The 21,505-nt window shown below is 42.4% G+C and overlaps 1 protein-coding gene across 5 annotated transcripts in view; it reads right to left on the bottom strand.

The window, feature by feature from the left end:
* LOC137369234 (spindlin-Z-like) overlaps positions 1 to 21,505 on the bottom strand; it is a 113,021-nt gene that overhangs the window by 10,673 nt on the left and 80,843 nt on the right. For all 5 annotated transcript variants that reach the window (XR_010974906.1, XM_068030111.1, XM_068030115.1 and 2 more), the window contains exon 4: positions 6,383 to 6,431. Coding sequence is in view for 4 of the 5 variants with exons in the window: in XM_068030111.1 (XP_067886212.1) it covers positions 6,383 to 6,431 (49 nt within the window). In the remaining variant the exon portion in view is untranslated. The remainder of the gene's footprint in view (positions 1 to 6,382; positions 6,432 to 21,505) is intronic.

Here is a 21,505-nt window from a genome sequence, read left to right as displayed (position 1 = left end):
CAGCATGCGATAGACAGAGCTAAGTGATCCCATAAGCAATAGATCAGATCTAAGCTCTGCAGTCCTGCCACATCCAGCCATGAATGGTGGTGGACAATTAAACAACTAACTGGAGGAGGTGGCTCCACAAATATCCCCATCCTCAATGATGGGGGAGCCCAGCACATCAGTGCAAAAGATATAGCTGAGGCATTTGCAACAATCTTCAGCCAGAAGTGCCAAGTTGATGATCCATCTCAGCCTCCTCCTGAAGTCCCCAGCATCACAGATGCCAGACTTCAGCCAATTCAATTTCCTCAGCATGATATCAAGAAACGACTGAAGGCACTGGATACTGCAAAGGCTATGGGCCCTGACAACATTCCGGCAATAGTACTGAAGACCAATGCTCCAGAACTTAACGCGCCCCTAGCCAAGCTGTTCAAGTACAGCTACAACACTGGCATCTACCCAGCAATATAGAAAGTTGGCCAGGTATGTCCTGCACACAAAAAGCAGGACAAGTCCAACCCAAACAATTGCAGCCCCATCAGTCTACTCTCAATCATCAGTAAAGTGATGGAAGGTGTCATCGACCAGTGCTATCAAGCGGCACTTGCTTAGCAATAACCTGCTCAGTGACGCTCAATTTGGGTTCCGCCAGGGCCACTCAGCTCCTAACCTCATTACAGCCTTGGTTCAAACATAGACAAAAGAGCTGAACTCCAGAAGTGAGGTGAGAGTGACTGCCCTTGACATCAAGGCAGCATTTGACTGAGTATGGCATCAAGGAGCCCTAGCAAAATTGAAATCAATGGGAATCGGGGGAAAACTCTCCGCTGATTGGAGTCATACCTAGCTCAAAGGAAGATGATTGTGGTTGTTGGAGGTCAGTCATCTCAGCTCTAGGACATCACTGCAGGAGTTCTTCAGGGGAGTGTCCTAGGTCCAACCGTCTTCACCTGCTTCATCAAAGACCTTCCTTCAATCATAAGGTCAGAAGTGGGAACGTTTGCTGATGATTGCACAATGTTAAGCACCATTCGCGACTCCTCAGATACTGAAGCAGTCCGTGTAGAAATGCAGCAAAACCTGGACAATATCCAGGCTTGAGCTGATAAGTGGCAAATAACATTCACGCCACACAAGTGTCAGGTAATGATCATCTCCAACAAGAGAGAATCTAACCATCTCCCCTTGACATTCAATGGCATTACCATTGCTGAATCCCCCACTATCAACATCCTGGGGGTTACCATTGACCAGAAACTAAACTGCAATAGCCATATAAACACCGTGGCTACAAGAGCAGGTCAGAGGCTAGGAATCCTGTGGCGAGTAATTCACCTCCTGACTCCCCAATGCCTGTCCACCAGCTACAAGGCACAAGTCAGGAGTGTGATAGAATACTCTCCACTTGCGTGGATGGATGCAGCTCCAACAACACTCAAGAAGCTCAACACCATCCAGGAGAAAGCAGCCCGCTTTATTGGCACCCCATCCACAAACATTCACTCCCTCCACCAATGACGCACAGTGGCAGAAGTGTGCACCATCTACAAGATGCACTACAGCAATGCACCAAGGCTCCTTAGACAGCACCTTCCAAACCCGCGGTCTCTACCAATTAGATAGACAAGGGCAGCAAATGCATGGGAACACCACCACCTTTAAGTCCCCCTCCAAGGTCACACACCATCCTGACTTGAAACTATATCACCGTTCCTTCACTGTTGCTGGATCAAAATCCTGGAACTCCCTTCCTAACAGCACTGTGGGTGTACCTACCTCACATGGACTGCAGCGGTTCAAGAAGGCAGCTCACCATCACTTCTCAAGGGCAATTAGGGATGGGCAGTAAATGCTGGCCTGGCCAATGATGCCCACATCCCATGAATGAATTTTTAAAAACCTCACCGAATCATACTTTACACAGTCAATGTCCCAGGCTCCTCCATCATGTTACGAAAACATGTTTTATGTTGACTGATTATTTTTAATCCACCAACTGGAAACCCGAATTGAATTTTAAAAAACAGAGGCTAAAGAGGACTTGATGCTTGCAGCTAAGATGGCTACCCCAATTTTCATCACCGTACCTTCCACATTCCAATCCATTAAGATAGAGACACCATGTCTGCAAAGACCCAACAAGGACAATGACCTGGGAATCTGACTGAACCACATATCCTGTTCCCATTAGCAAGGCATCAACACAACTACCTAAGGGGCGGCACAGTGGCGCAGTGGTTAGCACCGCAGCCTCACAGCTCCAGCGACCCGGGTTCAATTCTGGGTACTGCCTGTGTGGAGTTTGCAAGTTCTCCCTGTGTCTGCGTGGGTTTCCTCCGGGTGCTCCAGTTTCTTCCCACAGCCAAAAGACTTGCAGGTTGATAGGTAAAATTGGCCAGTATAAATTGCCCCTAGTATAGGTAGGTGGTAGGGGAATATAGGGACAGGTGAGAATGTAGTAGGAATATGGGATTAGTGTAGGATTAGTATAAATGGGTGGTTAATGGTCGGCACAGACTCGGTGGGCCGAAGGGCCTGTTTCAGTGCTGTATCTCTAAATCAATAAATCAAAAATATTCAACTGGTGGAGATGAACCACTGAATGTAATCACTTGAACAATGGGACCCAACTGTGAGAAGGAAATTCCCAGACAGGGGTTAATTAAGTTGCAAGGGGGAATACATTAGTAACGGCCATGATTGAATCACTGGGTGACGGTCATGTGACAGGCCCACTCTTCGGATGCTTAAGCTTCTGTTTTCTCTGCAGTAAGGAGACAAGCAACTGGACGCTGACAAGAGAAGACCTAAGTGGGGTCCCTCTTTTGGCCCTCTCTCTCTTCACCCCACCTTGCTGTTTGCTGACTGTGACCACCCAGGAACGCCCCAGCTGCAGACAAAGACTCCTGGAAGGAAATCGACCTCACACTACTGTGCCCAGGAGAACAGCCAAATCAGCCGTCTACATCTTCAAATCAGAAGCATCAGGACCACCAAAGGGAAGTCGCATGACCACTAAGTTCAGCCTGAAGCCAGCCGAGTCACCAACCTCCACAGACTGTATACCCCTTTTATTTCTCTGGATTCTAATTTGACCAATTTATCCTTCCTCACTCTAACTTATTTGTGTGTGTGTGTATGAGAGAGAGAAAGAAAGTCGGAGCGTATTTTATGATTTTACTTAGATCGGTTTAAGTATAATAAAGCTAACCTCTTTCTTTGTTTTACTCAAGAAAATTTGTCCAACTGATTCTTTTATGATCACAACATCTAAATAGTTAAACACTCACTGAGTTGGCAAGTATATCCTTTTCAAAAAAGAAGTAAACCTGTTGCGGTCAAAAGAGAGGAAAAAGAGGGGAACCATTCGACTCCTCACCAGACCATAACAGAAATTTGGGGCTCTAAGTTTGGGATTGAACACAGACAAACGAGAAATTGGAAGCAGGAATCCAAATTGATCCCTAGCAAAAGTTTTAAAACTTCAATACAGGTTTTCTTGAGGTTTTCAGTGCAAGAGTACTAAAAATGCACATATTTGAGACCAGTACCTTCCTAGAACAGAGTGAAGTAACCTGGGACAGTTTAAAAGCCCTATCCGTTGAAGAGTTAAGGAGTACAACTCGGCACTTAGAGATAAATATCTGTTCAAAAGCTAGGAAATCCAAAATCCTAAAACCTGTGGCCAACCATTTTGAAGTTGAACTTGGAAGAACCGGAAACAGGCATAGAATCTGAAATAGACATGCTAGCATTAGCCAAGATACAGTTGGAACAGTGGAGACTAGAGCTAGAATTCCGAGAAAAAGGGAGTGACAGGAACAGAAGGAAGAAAGAGAGAGAGAATTCCAGGAAAAGGAGAAAGAAAAGAGCTTTCCAGGAGAGGCAGGAAAGAGAATTAAGGCAGCTCAAACTGAATGAGGGAAGACCCAGTAAAGGCACCGCTAGCGAGGGAACTACCCCTAGCTCAGGACCGAGTGCTGAGCTCTTAAAGTTTTCCCAATTGACCTCAAAGTACGATGAGGGGGACGTGGAAGCATTTTTCATCTCATTTGAAAAGCTTGAAAAACAATTGAATTTGCCAGCCGAGGGCTGGACTCTGCTACTGCAAAGCAAATTAACAGGAAAAGCCCATGAGGCTTATTCCCTATTGCCTAATGAGAGCTCATCAAACTATGAGATGACTAAAAATGCTATCCTGAGCGCATACGAGCGTACCACCAAAAATTTCCAACTCTCCGAAAATGGCCAGGACAAACTTACATTGAGTTCAAAAGAGTTAAGCAACTCACTTTTGACCAATGAATACAGGTGCTTAATATACAGCCCACCTCTGAAAACCTCAGAGACGTGATCCTCCATCTGGAAGAACAAAAAGTTTCAGGCAGGCAGCAACTCTGGCTGATGATTTTGAACTTGTTCACAAGCCCTTGCCCGAGGGAAACCCTTCCCTAGTCATCTCCAAAAACCTGAAAAGGAGAGAAGGTGGGAGGGTGAACAGCCATGAACGAAAAGGGAAAGCAGGAAACACACAGGGCACTCCTCGGGCTAAAAAGGAAGGTGCTGAGAATAGGAGTGATGCCCAAAAGCCTGCATGTTTCCATTGCAACAAGGCAGGTCACCTACGAGCTGACTGCTGGCAGTTACGGGGAAAACGCATAGGATATGTTGGGGTACACCAGACCAGTACAGAAAAAAGGACCCTGACGGAAAGCACAGTTGACCAGGCTGTGGCTCTAACTGCAGCCCTAAGTCCCTCTAAATGTACCGCTGAGAGTGCGGGAGAACACAACCAAATCCTTCAGGTTAGAGGTTAGATTATTAGCAATTCAGTTTAGGTATAGTACAACCCAGACAATATCACAATCGTAACTCATTCAAATGTATTAGGGACCAACTTCATTGTCAATCAAGAAGTAACAGTTTCCCCAGTTAGGAAACCCTTCTGTATTCGTGGTCAGATCTTATTTTAATCCCCTCAGAGAGAAGATGGAGGGGAGGAAGAAAAGTAGTATTAAATGGAGGCAAATTATGGTTTTCTACAACTGGCAAACATATCTACAAATAGAAATTAGGTGGGTCATTAAGGGTTGTCATCCAGTCACCGTGGTTTCCTGGAGCTAGCTTGATTGCATTTGGGGCTGAGAGAGTAATTCCCCAGAGGTTTTCGTAAAACTGTCCAAGGTTTTGCTTTGCCTCTCCCAGGCTTTGTTGGGGAGATGGAAATGGCAGTGATGGTATACACTGGTTACACCAGGCCAGGACAGAAGAGACTGGATGGACCAGATGGTCTTTTCATGTCTTTTTCTGTATGTTCATATAAAACATGGCTTATTCGAATTCTTTCTTCCACTACATAACTAGCTCTACTTTTAAAAATATAGACAGATATTAACAGAGCCAACAGTTCACCTGCATAGATGCAAGGGTGCAAGCTGAAATTACTGTTTGCCACTGTAGTTACAGTGACAGTATGCTGGCACGCTTAACCTCTGTCCCAGGTGTAAAGAAAGATAGTGTTTACATAACCTCAGGGCATCCCAAAGCAGTTTACAGCCAAGGAAGTACTTTTGAAGTGCAGTTACCAATGTAATGTAGAAAATGTGCACAGCAAGCTCCCATAAACAGCAATGAAGTAAATGATCAGGTAATTTGTTTTTAGGTGCTGATTGAGGGATAAATGTTGGCCAGAACATGCAGACCACTCCCCCCCTGCTTTTCTTCCATTAGTGTTGTGAGATCTTTTACATCCAAGAGGAGAGATGGGCCCAAGGTTTAAGATTTTACCTGACAGACAGCACCTTGGACATAACTCCCTCAGTACTGCACTGAAGTCCCAAGCTAGAAGAAGTGCTCAATCTTGAACTCATGAAGCTCTGACTCAGAGGTGAAAGTGCTACCACTGAGCCTAGGGAAGAGGTCACATAATGTCAAGCATGCTTCACGGCAGAATTAGCACTTGCCCAGCTCTAGGGTTGCCAACTCTAGTCAGATATATTCTTGGAGGTTTCATCACATGACCCCTCCCTCCAATTGCCCTGCACCTACAGTTCCCTCCGCCCCATTAGTCGCCCGTGTGTCCATTCTCATGACACAATGCCTTCCTGCGCCAATAGGAAAGCAAATAGACTCTTTATTACAAAATTAATGAATCTTGATTGTCCGTCAAACCACCTTTACCTTACCTACTCCCAACAATTTTATAACTAATAGGCAAAAGTGTTAACAGAATTTCTTTTAATGCCCCTATAACTTTTCTGCTGGGTTTGGTCCCAGCAGTGTCCTGGAGATTAATCTTCTAATTCCTGGAGACTCCAGGACAATCTGCGAGAGTTGGCAATCCTACTGAGCTCATTAAATCTTACAATCACAATTGATTTGGCAGACACACCTGTGATTACTTTTCTTCTTCATCATATTACCAGACACACCAGGAAGACCTAAAAGAAACAAAGAGTGATCACATCATTTAACAAACGCATATGGTTGAAGCACATTGACATGTAATCAAGTATCAGTTTATACAGCTAATCAGGTATCAGTTTGGAATCAACATGGATCTAAATCCCGTGACTGTGCTTTAGTTAATATGATTTTCAGACTGTTTAGAGTCTCACTGCTGTCAGTTCCATGCTCTGGGGTGTATTTGCTATCAATGCTCATTTGTCAATGCTTGGACTGACCATGCGAATTGTGTACTGGCTCCAGTTTTAGAAGGGCAGAATCCACATGCTGGCTAGCTATTGCTACAACGGGTATTCACACAGCAGGCACACTATTCAGTGGCTGGAAGTAGCAGCTTTTGTTACAGTTTCGAAAATGTTGTCACTTTTAAGTGCTCATGTGCATTCTGTAGATGGTAATATGTGGGGATGCTCACGCTCAAAAATAAAACGCATGTAATTTGTCTGGTCGACTCCATTTTATAATAATTTAGCTTTGTATAAATTACCCATTTTACTGCATGCAATGTGATCAAAAGTAAACCTGGTGAAATTTTCAACAAGCATTAAGGGAAAAATAGTCTTACATCATGTTTAGCTGCCCTTTAATGAGTAAATTTATTAAGCAAAGTTGTTCTTCATTTTGTGGGTTTCAACAGACAGACGATTATGCTTAACCGAAATGCAACAAAAGATGAAGTGTTACGAGAAGAAGCTAACAACATCTCAGAGACGACAGAATTGGAAAAAAACAGAAGGCTAGAACTAAAAATGGCCAAACAGTAACATCAAGTATCAGAATTTGTAAGACTCCCAGAAAATTACTTTGGCACACATCAGAAGTAAGCTTGCTTTCCCTTTCACACCACAAAGTACTACAGAATTCAAAAGAAGGACTTGATTTCTTATGTGTGTATATATTTGTTGCCAGCAAATGTACTTAACTTTTGCAGTTACCAGGCTTCATTTAGTGAAGCCAGCAAGTGTCCTGACGAAGGGCCAAAAAGGCGAAGGAAACCCCATCTCTACCCTTCAAAGACCCCCAGGCACATATTAACTGCCCGGCACTGGAATCCCCAACACCACCGCCAAGATCTGCCGGCCAATCAGAGGGCCGGCAGCACCACCAGGTGGCCACTGCTGGTACGGGCCTCGGACCAGGCCCATCGCTGGAGCCCCGGACCCCAGGTGAGTAAAGGCAGGGTCGCCGGGAGCAGTCCGGTAGGCCCCAGCGAGGGTGGGGGGGGGGGGGGGGGAGAGAAATGTTGCCGAGGGCAGGGCAAGGAGGTGAGGAGGTTAGCGGAAGGGCGGCCTTTGCCACTGGGGCCCCATGGAGGAATCCCCCACCCACCCCAAGATTGGAGGGACGTCACCTTGTTTAATTCCAGTGGCGGTGAGAAGAGGCCCTTAAGTGGCCATTAATTGCCATCTTTGGCCTTTCCCATGCCACACTTAATTGCAGGGTGCCGGAAAGGCGATGGCACTCTGCAACCACCCCCTCCCACGCTTTCTATCCGATCTCCTGGGGGCCCATTAAATTCTGTCCACCATTTCTCAATTTTAAACATCATTTTACTGATTTTATATTAAAATGTGAAAATAAACAAATTCAGGTTGGTCTGTCAACGTAAAACACAGGGCCAAAAAGAATATTTTCACAAGAATTGCAAATTTCATGAAATCTCTGATCTTTTGTAGAGATAGAGTGCACAGATCAAAAAGTCCATACTCTTTTCACTGGAACCTACTTTCTCCACCACTTTTTAATAAACATTAAGTGGATCACTGAAGCTGAATTAAATTTCATCTGATTCTTCGAGTATCTGATTACAACAGATAGCAATTATATAAGCTAGATCAAACAGTAGTCTCCTTTTTGTCTCCCTTTCCCCATTTATCTGCATCATGTCTTACTATGTATGGTGTGAGCTCTTGTCTAATCTCTCATAACATGGTAGTCCATATCAGGCATCTGCAAAATTAACCAGTGTTAATAAGTGCTTGCTATAGATCACCAAATCAGGAGAAGGGATTGGATCAATAAGTTTGTAGTCAAGCATGCGTACAGGAACACAGACATTTGTTTTGAATGGCTTAAATTTATCAAGGAGAGATCAGAAAATCTAGAAAGGGTGCAGCAGAAGTAAAAGTTTGATACTGGGGATTCTTGTATGGAATAATTAATCAAGGAACTCAGGCATACAAGCCATTACTGGATCCGGCATTAAGCAACGACTAGATGGTACAGCAGGTCAGAGTTACAGAATATCTTGGCAACAAGGATCCCAATGTTAACGTTAGGGTTAAGATGGGAAAGATGATGACACTGAAAATGGCAGGTTTTGTGGTGTGGGCTGAAGAAACTGGATTATACAGCACTGTCAGAGCAGAGAAGCATGGGAAAAAAGTGAATCACGTTACAAATAGTATCTTTACAAATATCTGTAAAACAGGTACAAATCATGAGGGAAGAAGGGTAACAGAGGGGAAGGACCACATCTAGGAAGGTGAGCTGATGAGTGGGAAACAACATTTAAAATGGACAAATGCAATGTAATGAAGCTAGTGAACAGAAATGGAGTGGGAATATTAACTAAATGACTCTAAGCTACAGGACACCATACAAGAGAAAGTAGGGATATTAATGGATAGATCTCTGAAACTAGTGGCAGTAAGAAAACCTAAGCATATCTTGGATACGGCAGAAATCCCAGAAGAACATACAAGCCACTGGCATGACCACAATTGCAATACTGTGTACAATACTGACCGCTGTCAACAAAGATATTTGGATACTGGAGGCAGTACCACCCAGTTTAAGGATTCTGAGCAATGAAGAAAAGTTGAAGAGCTTGATATAGTTTAACCTGAAGAGAAGCCTCATGGGAGATATTATTCACGTATTCAAGATTCTTAAGGGAATGGATAGAGTGAACCCAAATAATAGGTTTGAGATTGCCATGAACCCCAGAACCAGGGATCACAAGCTTAGGTTTAGAAGAGGGAAGATGTACAGACAGTTGTTATGATCAGGTGAGAAGGGGTCGAAAGTCTCCCCTCTTTTCCCTCTCCTTGTTTGAGCACAACAGGTTTATTTCTTTTTTTAAATGGATATACTTGCCAATTCAGTGAGTGTTTAACTGTTTATGTGCTATGAGCATTAAAAAAAAACATTCAGAACATTTTTTGAGTTTAACAAAGGAAGAGGTTAGCTTTATGGCACTTAAACTGATCTAAGTAATATAATAAACTACCCTTCAACTATCTCTCTCTCACACACGTGCGCACACACATACAAATAGGTTACAGAGTGGGAAGGACAGACTGGTCAAAATAAAAGGGGGTATACAGTCTGTGGAGACTGGTGACTTGGCTGGCTTCAGGCTGAATTCAGTGGTCCTGAGGCTTTCGGTTGGAAGTTGTGGACGGCTGATTTGGTGGTTCTCCTGGAGACAGCGATGATGATGATTTCCTTCAAGAGGTCGCTGTCTGCGACAGTGATATGCCTAGGTGGTTACAGCCAGCAGGTAAGGTTCAAAGCTTGCAAGGTTGATTGGAGAGAAAGAGAGAGGGAGGAGGGACTTCACTTGGGCCTTCTCTGGTTAGTCTCTAGCTGCATGTCTGGTTGCTGCAGAGTAATGCACCACCTTAAACGCACAGATGGTGGGCCTGTCAAATGACCATCACCCAGTGATTCAAAACGATGGTTATGTGTGTGTGTTCCCTCTTGCAACCGAATAAGTCCATGTCTAGGAATTCCCTTCTCTCAACCAGGGTCCCATTGTTCAAGTGATGAGGTTTGGGTGGTGCGTCTCCACCAGTTTAATGTAAAAGTAATGGCCATGATGTCTAGCTAATAGGAGTAGGATAGGTAGTTCACTCAGATACCCCAGCTCACTGTTCTTGATGGGACTGTTGCACGCAATTGCATTTATTTTCTCCTCTATTTGAAAGTGTACCTTTAAGACAGGGAGAGATGTTTTGGATTTCTGACGCACAGTGTGCCAACTGCACCTACTCCTAGGGCACAGTAGGAGAGGTCACATGGTGTACTGTAACAATTCAACTGCGTGTAAAAACCACCTGAAACCAGTTTTGAGAGACTCACCAGTAAAGCATGCTACTGAAGAAAGAGCTGTCTATTTCTCTCAGCAAACATTCTACAAGGAGCTACAGGCCAAGTTAATTGCCAAAGGAGGAAATAACCCTTTGAAGAGACCAATTGTATTGCTGAAGTAAACTTTCGACTGAGAGTCAGGCAGTTTTAAAATTCAAGTCAACCTATTGCTGTGCTCATCACTGAAAAATCTGTTTGATGCCTGCTGGAGCCAAAGTGTTTTGAATGCCTATCTACTAAGAGACTATTTAATCAAATCCGTGTGGCGACACCAAATGGTATTTGATTATTTTTACATTAGAATACCTCACACATCAGGAACATAACCCACAAAGACTTATATGCCAGTTATTTATTTATTCTTAAGAAATAGCTAATGTTTAAAACATCATTTTTAAAAAGAAACTGATTAACCGTGATTTTTAAGTGTATGTGCGTGAATGGGGGAGTTAGGTTAAAATATGAAGTTATAAGGTCTGTAGGCATAGGTTTATCTTAATAGTGTTTAAGATTTAGTTTTAATAAAGTTAATTAGTTGCTGTCTAAAGATACCTGGTTTAGTCTGTTTTATTCTGGGGGCTACTAGAATAGTAGTGTTTAATTTGGCTGTTTTTCAGTTGGGTGGGAAAACCTTATTAATATACTGTGACCTGTGGAGTGATGGGACTGAATTGATGGTGCGTTGCTCCCACCTCGGTCGTAACATATTAACTTGGGGGCTTGTCCAGGATCAGATTAATTGGGGGGCTCGCATTTTGAATCATACTAATTGCTTGTCTTTGGGATAACATATAAATTGGGGTCTTGCATCTGGCAGCATATTAATTGCTCTCGCATCTGGGATCATATTAATTGGAAACTCAATTGTTGGGGTCCAAGTCTAATACTAATGATGAAAAAAATAAAAGAAACCAGGTTTCTTGTATAAGGTACAGTCCATATCATTGGAATGGCATTAGCGGTTGCAGCAGAGTTTCTAGGAAAGGAGAATGCGTCCCTCAGTGACTTGATAACTTTAAGAATAAACTAAAAGAATTGGCGGCAAAATTGGGGTTAAAATTGAAATCAGGTGCCAAAAAAGCAGTGATAATTGACATAATAACTTAACATCTAAAATTAGAAGTCTGTGAGTGATGAAGTGGAATTGGCTAGAATTCAGTTGGAAACAAAAAAACTTGAGCAGGAACAGGAAATAAAAAAACCTTAGGCTTCAACAGGAAACAGAAAAAGAAACAGCAATAAGAAAACTTGAACTTCAGAGAGAAAGTGAAAGAGAAGATGGAATTTAAGTTAAAAGAAATGGAACTAAGACAAAGGGTGGTCTTGACTCCAGGGGAAATTCTGGTCAGGAAGAATCTGAATTCAGCCCAGGACCCACTGAAAAGCTGTTTAAATTTATACTTCCTAAGTTTGACGAAAGGAACATAGAGGCATTTTTCATATCTTTTGAAAAAATAGCCAAACAGATGAAATGGCCCAGGGAAACTGGACACTGCTTACGCAAAGCAGGTTGATGGGCAGAGCTCATGAAGTTTATGCCATGCTTCCTAAAGAGGCTTCTGCAGATTATGAGATGGCAAAAAAGGCTGTTCTTGCTGCATATGAGTTAGTCCCTGAAGCTTACCATCAGAAGTTTTGGAACTTAGAGATTCGCTGGGCAGACGTATGCAGAATTTGAATGGGTGAAGCAAATTAATTTTGACCGTTAGATACAGGCATTAAAGATGGAACCCACATGTGAGAACCTTTGAGAATTGATTCTTTTGGAAGAGTTTAAAAATTCCATTCCTTCAGTAGTGAGAACTCATGTAGATAATCTGAAAGTTTTGAAAGCTAGGCAAGCAGCGAAAATTGCTGATGATTTTGAGCTTGTAAATAAGCCAAAACTTTTTGTCCATCACCCCCTTAAACCTGAGAAGGATAGAAAGTGGACAGTGAAAGGAAGATAAGTAGCCGGGGACAAGAAGGAACAGCTGGGAATGCCCCAGGATCACCTCCTCAGGCCAGAAAGGAAGTTGCTGAGGGTAGAAGTGAGGTTCGCAAACCAAAATGTTATCATTGCCACAAAACGGGTCATCTTGTTCAGAACGCTGGAAATTGGGAGGTAAATCCATAGGACTTATTGGCGTATGCAAAGCTAATGCAGAGGAAAAGACTCTGACTGAGAGAATAGCAAACCAGGCTTTAATGGCAGCTGTAAAACCAGATACAAAAACTAAAGCGAGTGTAAAGGTTAAGAATAAGATACCCGAAAGTTAGAAACCATTTTTGTCAAAGGGGAGAGTAACTCCATATCCTTTTAAGTCAGGCAGGAAAACCTATGATATTCAGGGACACAGGAGCAACCCAAACACTCTTGCTGGGGAAAGATATAACATTTCCACCAGAGAGCGCCTTGAATGCTAAAGTTTTACATAATGGAGTTGATGGGGAGTATATACCTGTACCTTTATTTAAGGTATGCCGAGAGAGTGACTTAATAGCTGGGATGGTAACTGTAGGAGTTGTCCACAGTTGCCAGTAGAGGGAATTGATCTACTCATAGGAAATGATTTGGCTGGATCAAAAGTATCAGTTTCTCCAATAATTACAGAGGAACCAAGTGAAGTTAGGGAAACGGAACAATTACAGGAACAAGTTCCGGAATTATTTCCTGCACGTGTCGTCACCCAAACAATGGCTAAACAGGATCTATTGTCGGAGATAAAAGTGGCACCACAAACAGATGGCCAAGTATCTGAAACCTTATTTGGGGATTTAGATAATCAAAATGAGATCTTTAACAGATCTTCTATAATTGCAGCACAGCAAGCTGATCCAGAGTTATACCAAATAGCACAGACAGCTCTTACAGAAGCTGAGGCAGAAGGAGTTCCAGAAGTCTATTATATGACAAACGGGGTTTTGAGGAGGAAATGGAGACCGCTTCATAGACCTGCGGATGAAGACTGGACAGTAGTTCAACAGATAGTGGTCCCACCTAAATATTGCCTGGGATTATTAAGGTTAGCACATGACATTCCTTTTGCAGGACATAGGGGAATTCAGAAGACCAAATCACGTATAAGCCAACATTATTACTGGCCAGGTCTTACAAAGAATGTGAGAAAATTTGGAGGACATTCCATACATGCCAAATGGGGGGAAAACCACAACCTACCATAAAACCGGCATCACCAGCTCCCATATCAGTGATTGAGGAACCTTTTAGCAAGGTATTGGTAGACTGGGTAGGACACTTGCCAAAAACAAAAGCAGGACATCAATACATACTTACTATCATGGATATGGCTACTCAACTTCCAGAGGCCATTCCTTTGAGAACAATTACTGCTAGAATAGTAGTAGAAAAGTTAATCTAATTTTTTGCGCGATATGGGTTACCACTTGAAGTTCAATCGGATAAAGGCTCTAATTTCATGTCTAAGGTACTTCAAGAAGTCATGGGCAATTTGGGCATTAGACAGTTGAAATCTTCAGCATATCACCCACAGTCACGGGGAGCTTTAGAGAGATACCACCTAACTCTCAAAATAATAATTAAAACATACTGTCATGAATATCCGCATGGCTGGGATAAAGGAAAAGACTTTCTTTTATTTGCCACCAGAGACTCGCCAAATGAGTCCACAGGCTTCAATCCTTTTGAACTGGTTTACGGACATGAAGAGGCCTATAAAATTCATAAAAGAAAGATTAACAAAAGAATGAATCTTCGATATTGACTATGTATCTGTATTCTGGGAAAGGCTCACGAAAGCTTGCGGTGTGGCTCAGGAACATCTTAAAGCATCCCAAGTCAATATGAAAAAAATGGGCAGACAAGAACACAAAAACCTGTAATTTTCAACCAGGGGATGAAGTATTGGTGTTGTTACCGTTACAGGGAGAACCATTAAAAGCACCGTTCAGTGGCCCATATAGAGTGATCAAAAGAGTGGGTAAGGTAGATTACTTGATTGACATCCCTGATCGCTGGAAGAACAACCAGTTGTGTCACATCAGTATGTTAAAGCAATATTATCGCAAGGAGGATAAGCCAGTACAGGTATGTCAGGTAATCGGGACTGTTGAGAAGGAAAAGGATAGTGACGATGAGGCAGAAGGAGGCCCAGACAATTCTCAGATTGAACCTCCAACTATCAGATTAGCAAATACAGAATGGCTAGGAAAATTAGATAACATGCTTTTGCACTTAGAGGCAAAACAACGTGAAGACCTAACCAGGCTTTTCACAACATTTAAAACAGTCTGTAGGGATAAACCGGGATGTACAACCTTAGCCACGCAAGATGTGGATATAGGGGGAGCGGTTCCTTTAAAACAACAAGCTTACTGCTAAAGTCCGGACAAACAGCCCCAAGTAAAAGCAGAGATCCAATACATGCTGGAAAACAATTTAATCGAACCTAGTCAAAGCAGCTGGAGTTCACCAGTAGTTCGAGTACCTAAACTGGATGGGTCAACCCGATTTTGTATAGACTACAGAAAAGTCAATGCAGTAACGAATCCTACCCAATTCTGCGTTTAGAAGTCTGTATTGACAGAGTGGGCTGTGCTCGATTTCTTACCAAGATCAACTTGTTAAAGGGATACTGGCACGTTCCTTTGACTCCTTGAGCCAAAGAGATAACAGCTTTTGTAACACTCGACAGTCTTTATCAGTGCCGGGTGATGCCATTTGGGCTAAAAAATGCCCCAGCTACTTGTCAAAGATTAATGAATCAAGTGGTAGCCAATGTTTCCAACTATGTAATATATCTCAATGATGTACTGATACACAGTAAAACTTGGCAAGAACACTTAAACCAGCTAAAAATTCTGTTTAAATAGTTACAAGCTTAGTGATAAATCTGGAAAAAAGTGAATTTGGAAAAGCATGAGTAACTTACCTCAGGCACATAGTGGGGCAAGGACAGGTATTGCCAAAAACAGCAAAGGTACAAGCCTTAATAAGAGTTCCCTATCCCTAAATCTAAACGGGAAATAATGAGGTTTTTAGGGATGTGTGATTTTTACAGGAAATTTGTATGGAATTTTAGTATTGTGGCTGCTCCTTTAACCGATTTGCTACAAAAATAGAAAAACAAAGTAGTATGGTCAGATGAATGCCAGGCAGCTTTTGAAAAGCTAAAGGCAATCATAACTAATGAACCAGTGTTAACTGCTCCAAATGTTGCTAATCCCTTTAAAATAGCGATCAATGCTAGCGACCTTGGGGTTGGTGCAGTCCTATTGCAGGATGACGAATTGGGCATAGAGAAGCCAGTAGGGTACTTTTCAAGAAAGCTAAACTGCCATCCAAAAAAGTTATTCCGCTGTGGAAAAAGAAACATTAGGATTTTTGCTGGCTCTCAAACATTTCGAAGCATATGTCCACCAAGACTATAAAGAAATACTAATACACTATGATGTTACGGCCAGTTGAGAAGGGGTCTAGGGGTTCCCTTTCAGCCTTTGTACAGAGGAGGTTTACCAGGATGTTGCCTGGTCTGGAGGGCATTAGCTATGAGGAGAGGTTGGAAAAACTCGGATTGTTTTCACTGGAACGACGGAGGTGAAGGGGCGACATGATAGAGGTTTACAAAGTTATGAGCGGCATGGACAGAGTGGATAGTCAGAAGCTTTTTCCCAGGGTGGAAGAGTCAGTTATTAGGGGACATAAATTTAAGGTGAGAGGGGCAAAGTTTAGAGGGGATGTACTGTTCTTTGTTGTTCTTTGCCTGGTTTAACCGTAACAGGGGTTAACTGTAGAAACACTGTGTTTTTAGCTCCCCCCTCAGTGAATCCTTGTTCACTGTTCCAATTGTAAGGCAAAGAAATCAGACAGGTTTCCTTAGATTTAAATAAGAAAGGTGGAAGTTTATTAATCTTAAACTCTAATCCAGTTAACGACTACGATTATGCGACGCAACCACGCTAACATGCATACGTGATAAACACACACAGATAAAGACAGAAAAAGTAGAAAAGAATAAAGGGGAAAAGTTTGAGGCAATATCGGGATTATATTTACAATCCTTTTTGAGTTCAATGTGGAGTCTTTGGCTGCAGGTAAGTTCTGCTGGTCGTTGGGGCCCAGTTCACGCTTCAACTTGTTTCGATGTCAGAGTCTTTTCTCTCTTGAGGTTGACATGTCTTCCGTAGGTCCGGTGGCTTGAGAGAAAGCGTGAGAGGGACAGTCAGGAGAGCAGATTCCTTGTTCCAGCTTCAGTTGCGAACTGCTTTTTGAATTCAAAGTGTAATGCGGCTAGTTCAAAAAACCTGGACCAGCCAGTTAGTCATGTGACCAGCTGGTTTAACCAGTTCTGGCTTTGTGGATTGTATCATCTCAGCAGTCCCTGGAATGCAATTCCTTACACCTTCAATGTCTGGTGATCAAAATCTATTTCAGTTAATTGGATCAGGGAGTAGTTCTTTGTCTCCACAACCACCATCTCTTAGTATGCAAATATCCTCCAGTCAAAGGTCCGGTGGTCTCTTTAACAAATCATTTCTTCTCTCCAGCAACAGTTTAAAATCTATGCTCATATGACAAAATTAATATGTCTCATTCTTGGCAGGTGGGGATCTGCATGACAATGACCATAACTCATTAATGTTTGTGGAAAAATTTAAAAATCGAAATGCTAGAATATTTAGATGGAGTTTGTTGTTACAGCCTTATTATTTGAAAATTGTACGTATTTCGGGGATAAACAATGCTGTTGTTGATGCTTTATCACGAATTTAACCATGTTAAGTTACATGGATGGCGATGGTACTGTTGTTATGACCGACCGCTCAAGACAAAGCCCCTAATCAAAATAGATGATTCTGATTGTGGTGGGAGAAACACACTGTTGATTCAGTCCTGCCCCTCCACAGATCACCTAACATACCATTTTTAAACTTTCCAAGTTAAAGACCCAGCCAAATTGTACCAGCTATTAATCCCCAAATAAGGCCAACCAAACCAGGTGTTTTTAGATCAACAAATTAACTGTTTAATTAGAAAAACTAAATTCTTAAACACCAAGATATAAACAACATTCAAAACAAAAAAAAATTAGTGTCCTTGCAGATTTACACTCCTGCCGAAGTGGACTCTTCCAACGTGAAACAGCCTAAGGTTGTTTGAAGTCCTCACAGCATCCAATGGAGGAAAAAAAAGGTTCTTCAACAGTAGAACAGTCCATAATCTAGTTCAGCAGTTGAATTGATGCTCTTTTCCAGCGATGAATTTCAGCAATTACTGTTCAGTAGTTAAAGAAATTTAGTTATTTTCTTTTCAGAAATTAATCTGGCTTGACATCAGAAATCTGACAATATAATAAATAGGGTTTAAATAAACCAAGAGAGAAAGCTCTCTTGCCCTTCAGTATATGCTGGCAGACAGTCTGTATGTGTCTCTGTTAACTGTGTCTAGTTTTTCAACTAGTTTCAAACGTCAATTGGCAACATTATATTCGTGTCCTTGGTCCTGAGTGGCTGCATCCTACGGCAACGAGAATGCATATTTAAAGCTGGCTGTATCCTATGGTAATGAGAATGCATCCTTTGACTCAGTCCCTGGAGCTTGCTGCCTTAAAGCAGTACTGATCTTGTTACATAAAGGCACACTGCATACTTCCCGGAAAAGAAAAAACTACAGGATCATAACAGCACAAAGAAAATGCTGTAAATTATCAGTAGAGTGAATGGGTGCGTGAATGTGGAAACCGTTAGAGTGCTTTTTTCCCTGTTGCTATATTTTTTTCTCATTGTAATGAAATGCATTTTTAAGAATGGCGTTCCATTTCATCAAGGGCAGAGGTGTCACGGAATTGTATTTATTTTCTCCTCTGTTTAAAACAGGGAGTAGAAGTTTTGGATTTCTGAGGTACAGTGTGCCAGCTGCACCTGCTCCTAGGCCACAGCAGGAGAGAAAGGTCACATGGTGTACTGTAACAGTTTAACGGTGTGTAAAAACTAGCTGAAACCAGTTTTGAGAGACCCACCAGTGAAGCGTGCTAAAGAAAAGAGCTGTCTATTCTACAAGGAGCTACAGGCCAAGTTAATTGCCTTAGAAGGAAATAACCCTTTGAAGAGACCGTTTGTATTGCTGAAGTAAAGTTTCAACTGAGAGACTGTCGGTTTAAAATTCAAGTCAACCTATTGCAGCGCTCATCGTTGAAAGAACTGTTTGATGCCTGCTGCAGCCGAAGTGTTTTGAATGCCTACCTACTAAGAGACTATTGCATCAAATCCGCGTGGAGACTTCCAGTGGCATTTGATTATTTTTACATTAGAATACCTCACCCATCAGGAACGTAACCCACAAAGACTTATGTGTCAATTATTGATTTATTCTTAAGAAACAGCTAACTTTTAAAACATAATTTTTTAAAAAGAAACCGGCTAACCATGATTTTTGAGTGTTTGTGTGTGGATGGGGGAGTGAGGTTCAAATAAGAAGTTATAAGGTCTTTAGACATAGGTTTATCTTACTAGCATTTAAGATTTAGTTTTAATAAATAATTTGCTGATGTCTAAAGATACCCTGGTTTGGTCTGTTTTATTCTGGGGGCTACTCGAGTGTTTAATTTGGCTGTTTTCCAGTTGGGTGGGAAAATTTATTAATATGCTGCGACCTGTGGAGTGATGGGACTGAATTGACAGTGCGTTTCTCCCACCTCGGCCGAAACACTGTGCAAACAATTCGTCTCCACCTCTATTTATTGAAATGTGCAATATAGTGATGCAAATTACTTCGGTTGTGGGTAAAATGTTGGAAAAGGTTATAAGAGACAGGATTTATAATCATCTTGAAAAGAATAAGTTCATTTGCGATAGTCAGCACGGTTTTGTGAAAGGTAGGTCGTGCCTCACAAACCTTATTGAGTTTTTCGAGAAGGTGACCAAACAGGTGGATGAGGGTAAAGCCGTGGATGTGGTGTATATGGATTTCAGTAAGGCGTTTGATAAGGTTCCCCACGGTAGGCTATTGCAGAAAATACGCAAGTATGGGGTTGAAGGTGATTTAGAGCTTTGGATCAGAAATTGGCTAGCTGAAAGAAGACAGAGGGTGGTGGTTGATGGCAAATGTTCATCCTGGAGTTTAGTTACTAGTGGTGTACCGCAAGGTTCTGTTTTGGGGCCACTGCTGTTTGTCATTTTTATAAACGACCTGGATGAGGGTGTAGAAGGGTGGGTTAGTAAATTTGCGGATGACACGAAGGTCGGTGGAGTTGTGGATAGTGTCGAAGGGTGTTGTAGGGTACAGAGGGACATAGATAGGCTGCAGAGCTGGGCTGAGAGATGGCAAATGGAGTTTAATGCGGAGAAGTGTGAGGTGATTCACTTTGGAAGGAGTAACAGCAATGCAGAGTACTGGGCTAATGGGAAGATTCTTGGTAGTGTAGATGAGCAGAGAGATCTTGGTATCCAGGTACATAAATCCCTGAAAGTTGCTACCCAGGTTAATAGGGCTGTTAAGAAGGCATATGGTGTGTTAGCCTTTATTAGTAGGGGGATCGAGTTTCAGAGCCACGGGGTCATGATGCAGCTGTACAAAACTCTGGTGAGGCCGCACCTGGAGTATTGCATGCAGTTCTGGTCACCGCATTATAGGAAGGATGTCGAAGCTTTGGAAAGGGTGCAGAGGAGATTTACTAGGATGTTGCCTGGTATGGAAGGAAGGTCTTACGAGGAAAGGCTGAGGGACTTGGGGTTGTTTTCGTTGGAGAGAAGGAGGAGGAGAGGTGACTTAATAGAGACATACAAGATAATCAGAGGGTTAGATAGGGTGGATAGTGAGAGTCTTTTTCCTCGGATGAGGATGGCAAACACGAGGGGACATAGCTTTAAGTTGAGGGGTGAAAGATATAGGACAGATGTCAGAGGTAGTTTCTTTACGCAGAGAGTAGTAGGGGCGTGGAACGCCCTGCCTGCAACAGTAGTAGACTCGCCAACTTTAAGGGCATTTAAGTGGTCATTGGATAGACATATGGATGTAAATGGAATAGTGTAGGTCAGATGATCGGCGCAACATCGAGGGCCGAAGGGCCTGTACTGCGCTGTAATATTCTAATTCTAATTCTAATTCTAAAAAAAAAAATTGGGGTGGCCATCTTCGCTGTCAGTAGAGTCACCTTTTAACTGTTTCTTTTCCTTTTAAATTTAATTCAGGTTTCCAGCTGGTGGATTAAAAAAAACATCATTCGACATAGCACACTTTTGTGACACCTCCATACCACACGCAATGAAATGTGATGACAGGAGCATTTCATTATAACGTCTTAAATAAAAAAGGAGCAACTGTGCGCACACATTCATCCACAAACCCTCACTTCTCAATCTCACACTGTCATACCTATATTCTGGTTTAGTTTTCACTCGGGATGTTTCTGTGCTGAGTTAGAATCTGGATAAAGCATCAGTCATCACCCTGCAATGTGGGTAATCTTTAGGTGGTAAAGCAGCAAAGGTAGGCTCCATAGAAATACTCTTGTACTCTGGGTTTTGAATTTCTCCACAAATGTCGAAGGATTGTGGCCATTATAAACTACGGTCTCTCTATATCCATTTTGGACATATACCTCAAAGTGCTTGAGAGCTAGCAACAGTCACAGAATTTCCTTCTCCTTTGATCTCTGCTTAATTTTTGGGGGAAATACCCAACTGGTCTCATCATCATCTTGGAGCAGGACGGCACCTTCTATGATTCTATTAACCTGCAGCCCCTTACAGATCAAAGGCTGGAAAGTAGGATTAGGCTGGGTGGCTCATTTCTTGGCTGGCACAGACACAATGAGCCAAGTGGCCTTTTTCAGTGCCATAAATTTCCGATGATTCCTACCCCTAGGTCACTCGCATCAACAGCCACTTTAAATGTTATGTTAAAGTTTGGAGCTGCCTGCACCGGTTTATTGGTTAAGATAGCTTTCAGCCTCTCGAAAGCTGTTTGGCACCTCCCTGACCACATTACCTTTGT

The sequence above is a fragment of the Heterodontus francisci genome, chromosome 4 (assembly GCF_036365525.1).
Source record: "Heterodontus francisci isolate sHetFra1 chromosome 4, sHetFra1.hap1, whole genome shotgun sequence".
NCBI classification, from domain to species: Eukaryota; Metazoa; Chordata; class Chondrichthyes; order Heterodontiformes; family Heterodontidae; genus Heterodontus; species Heterodontus francisci.
The sequence above is the reverse complement of the archived record's forward strand: the minus strand, read 5'-3'. Positions and strand labels throughout refer to the sequence as shown.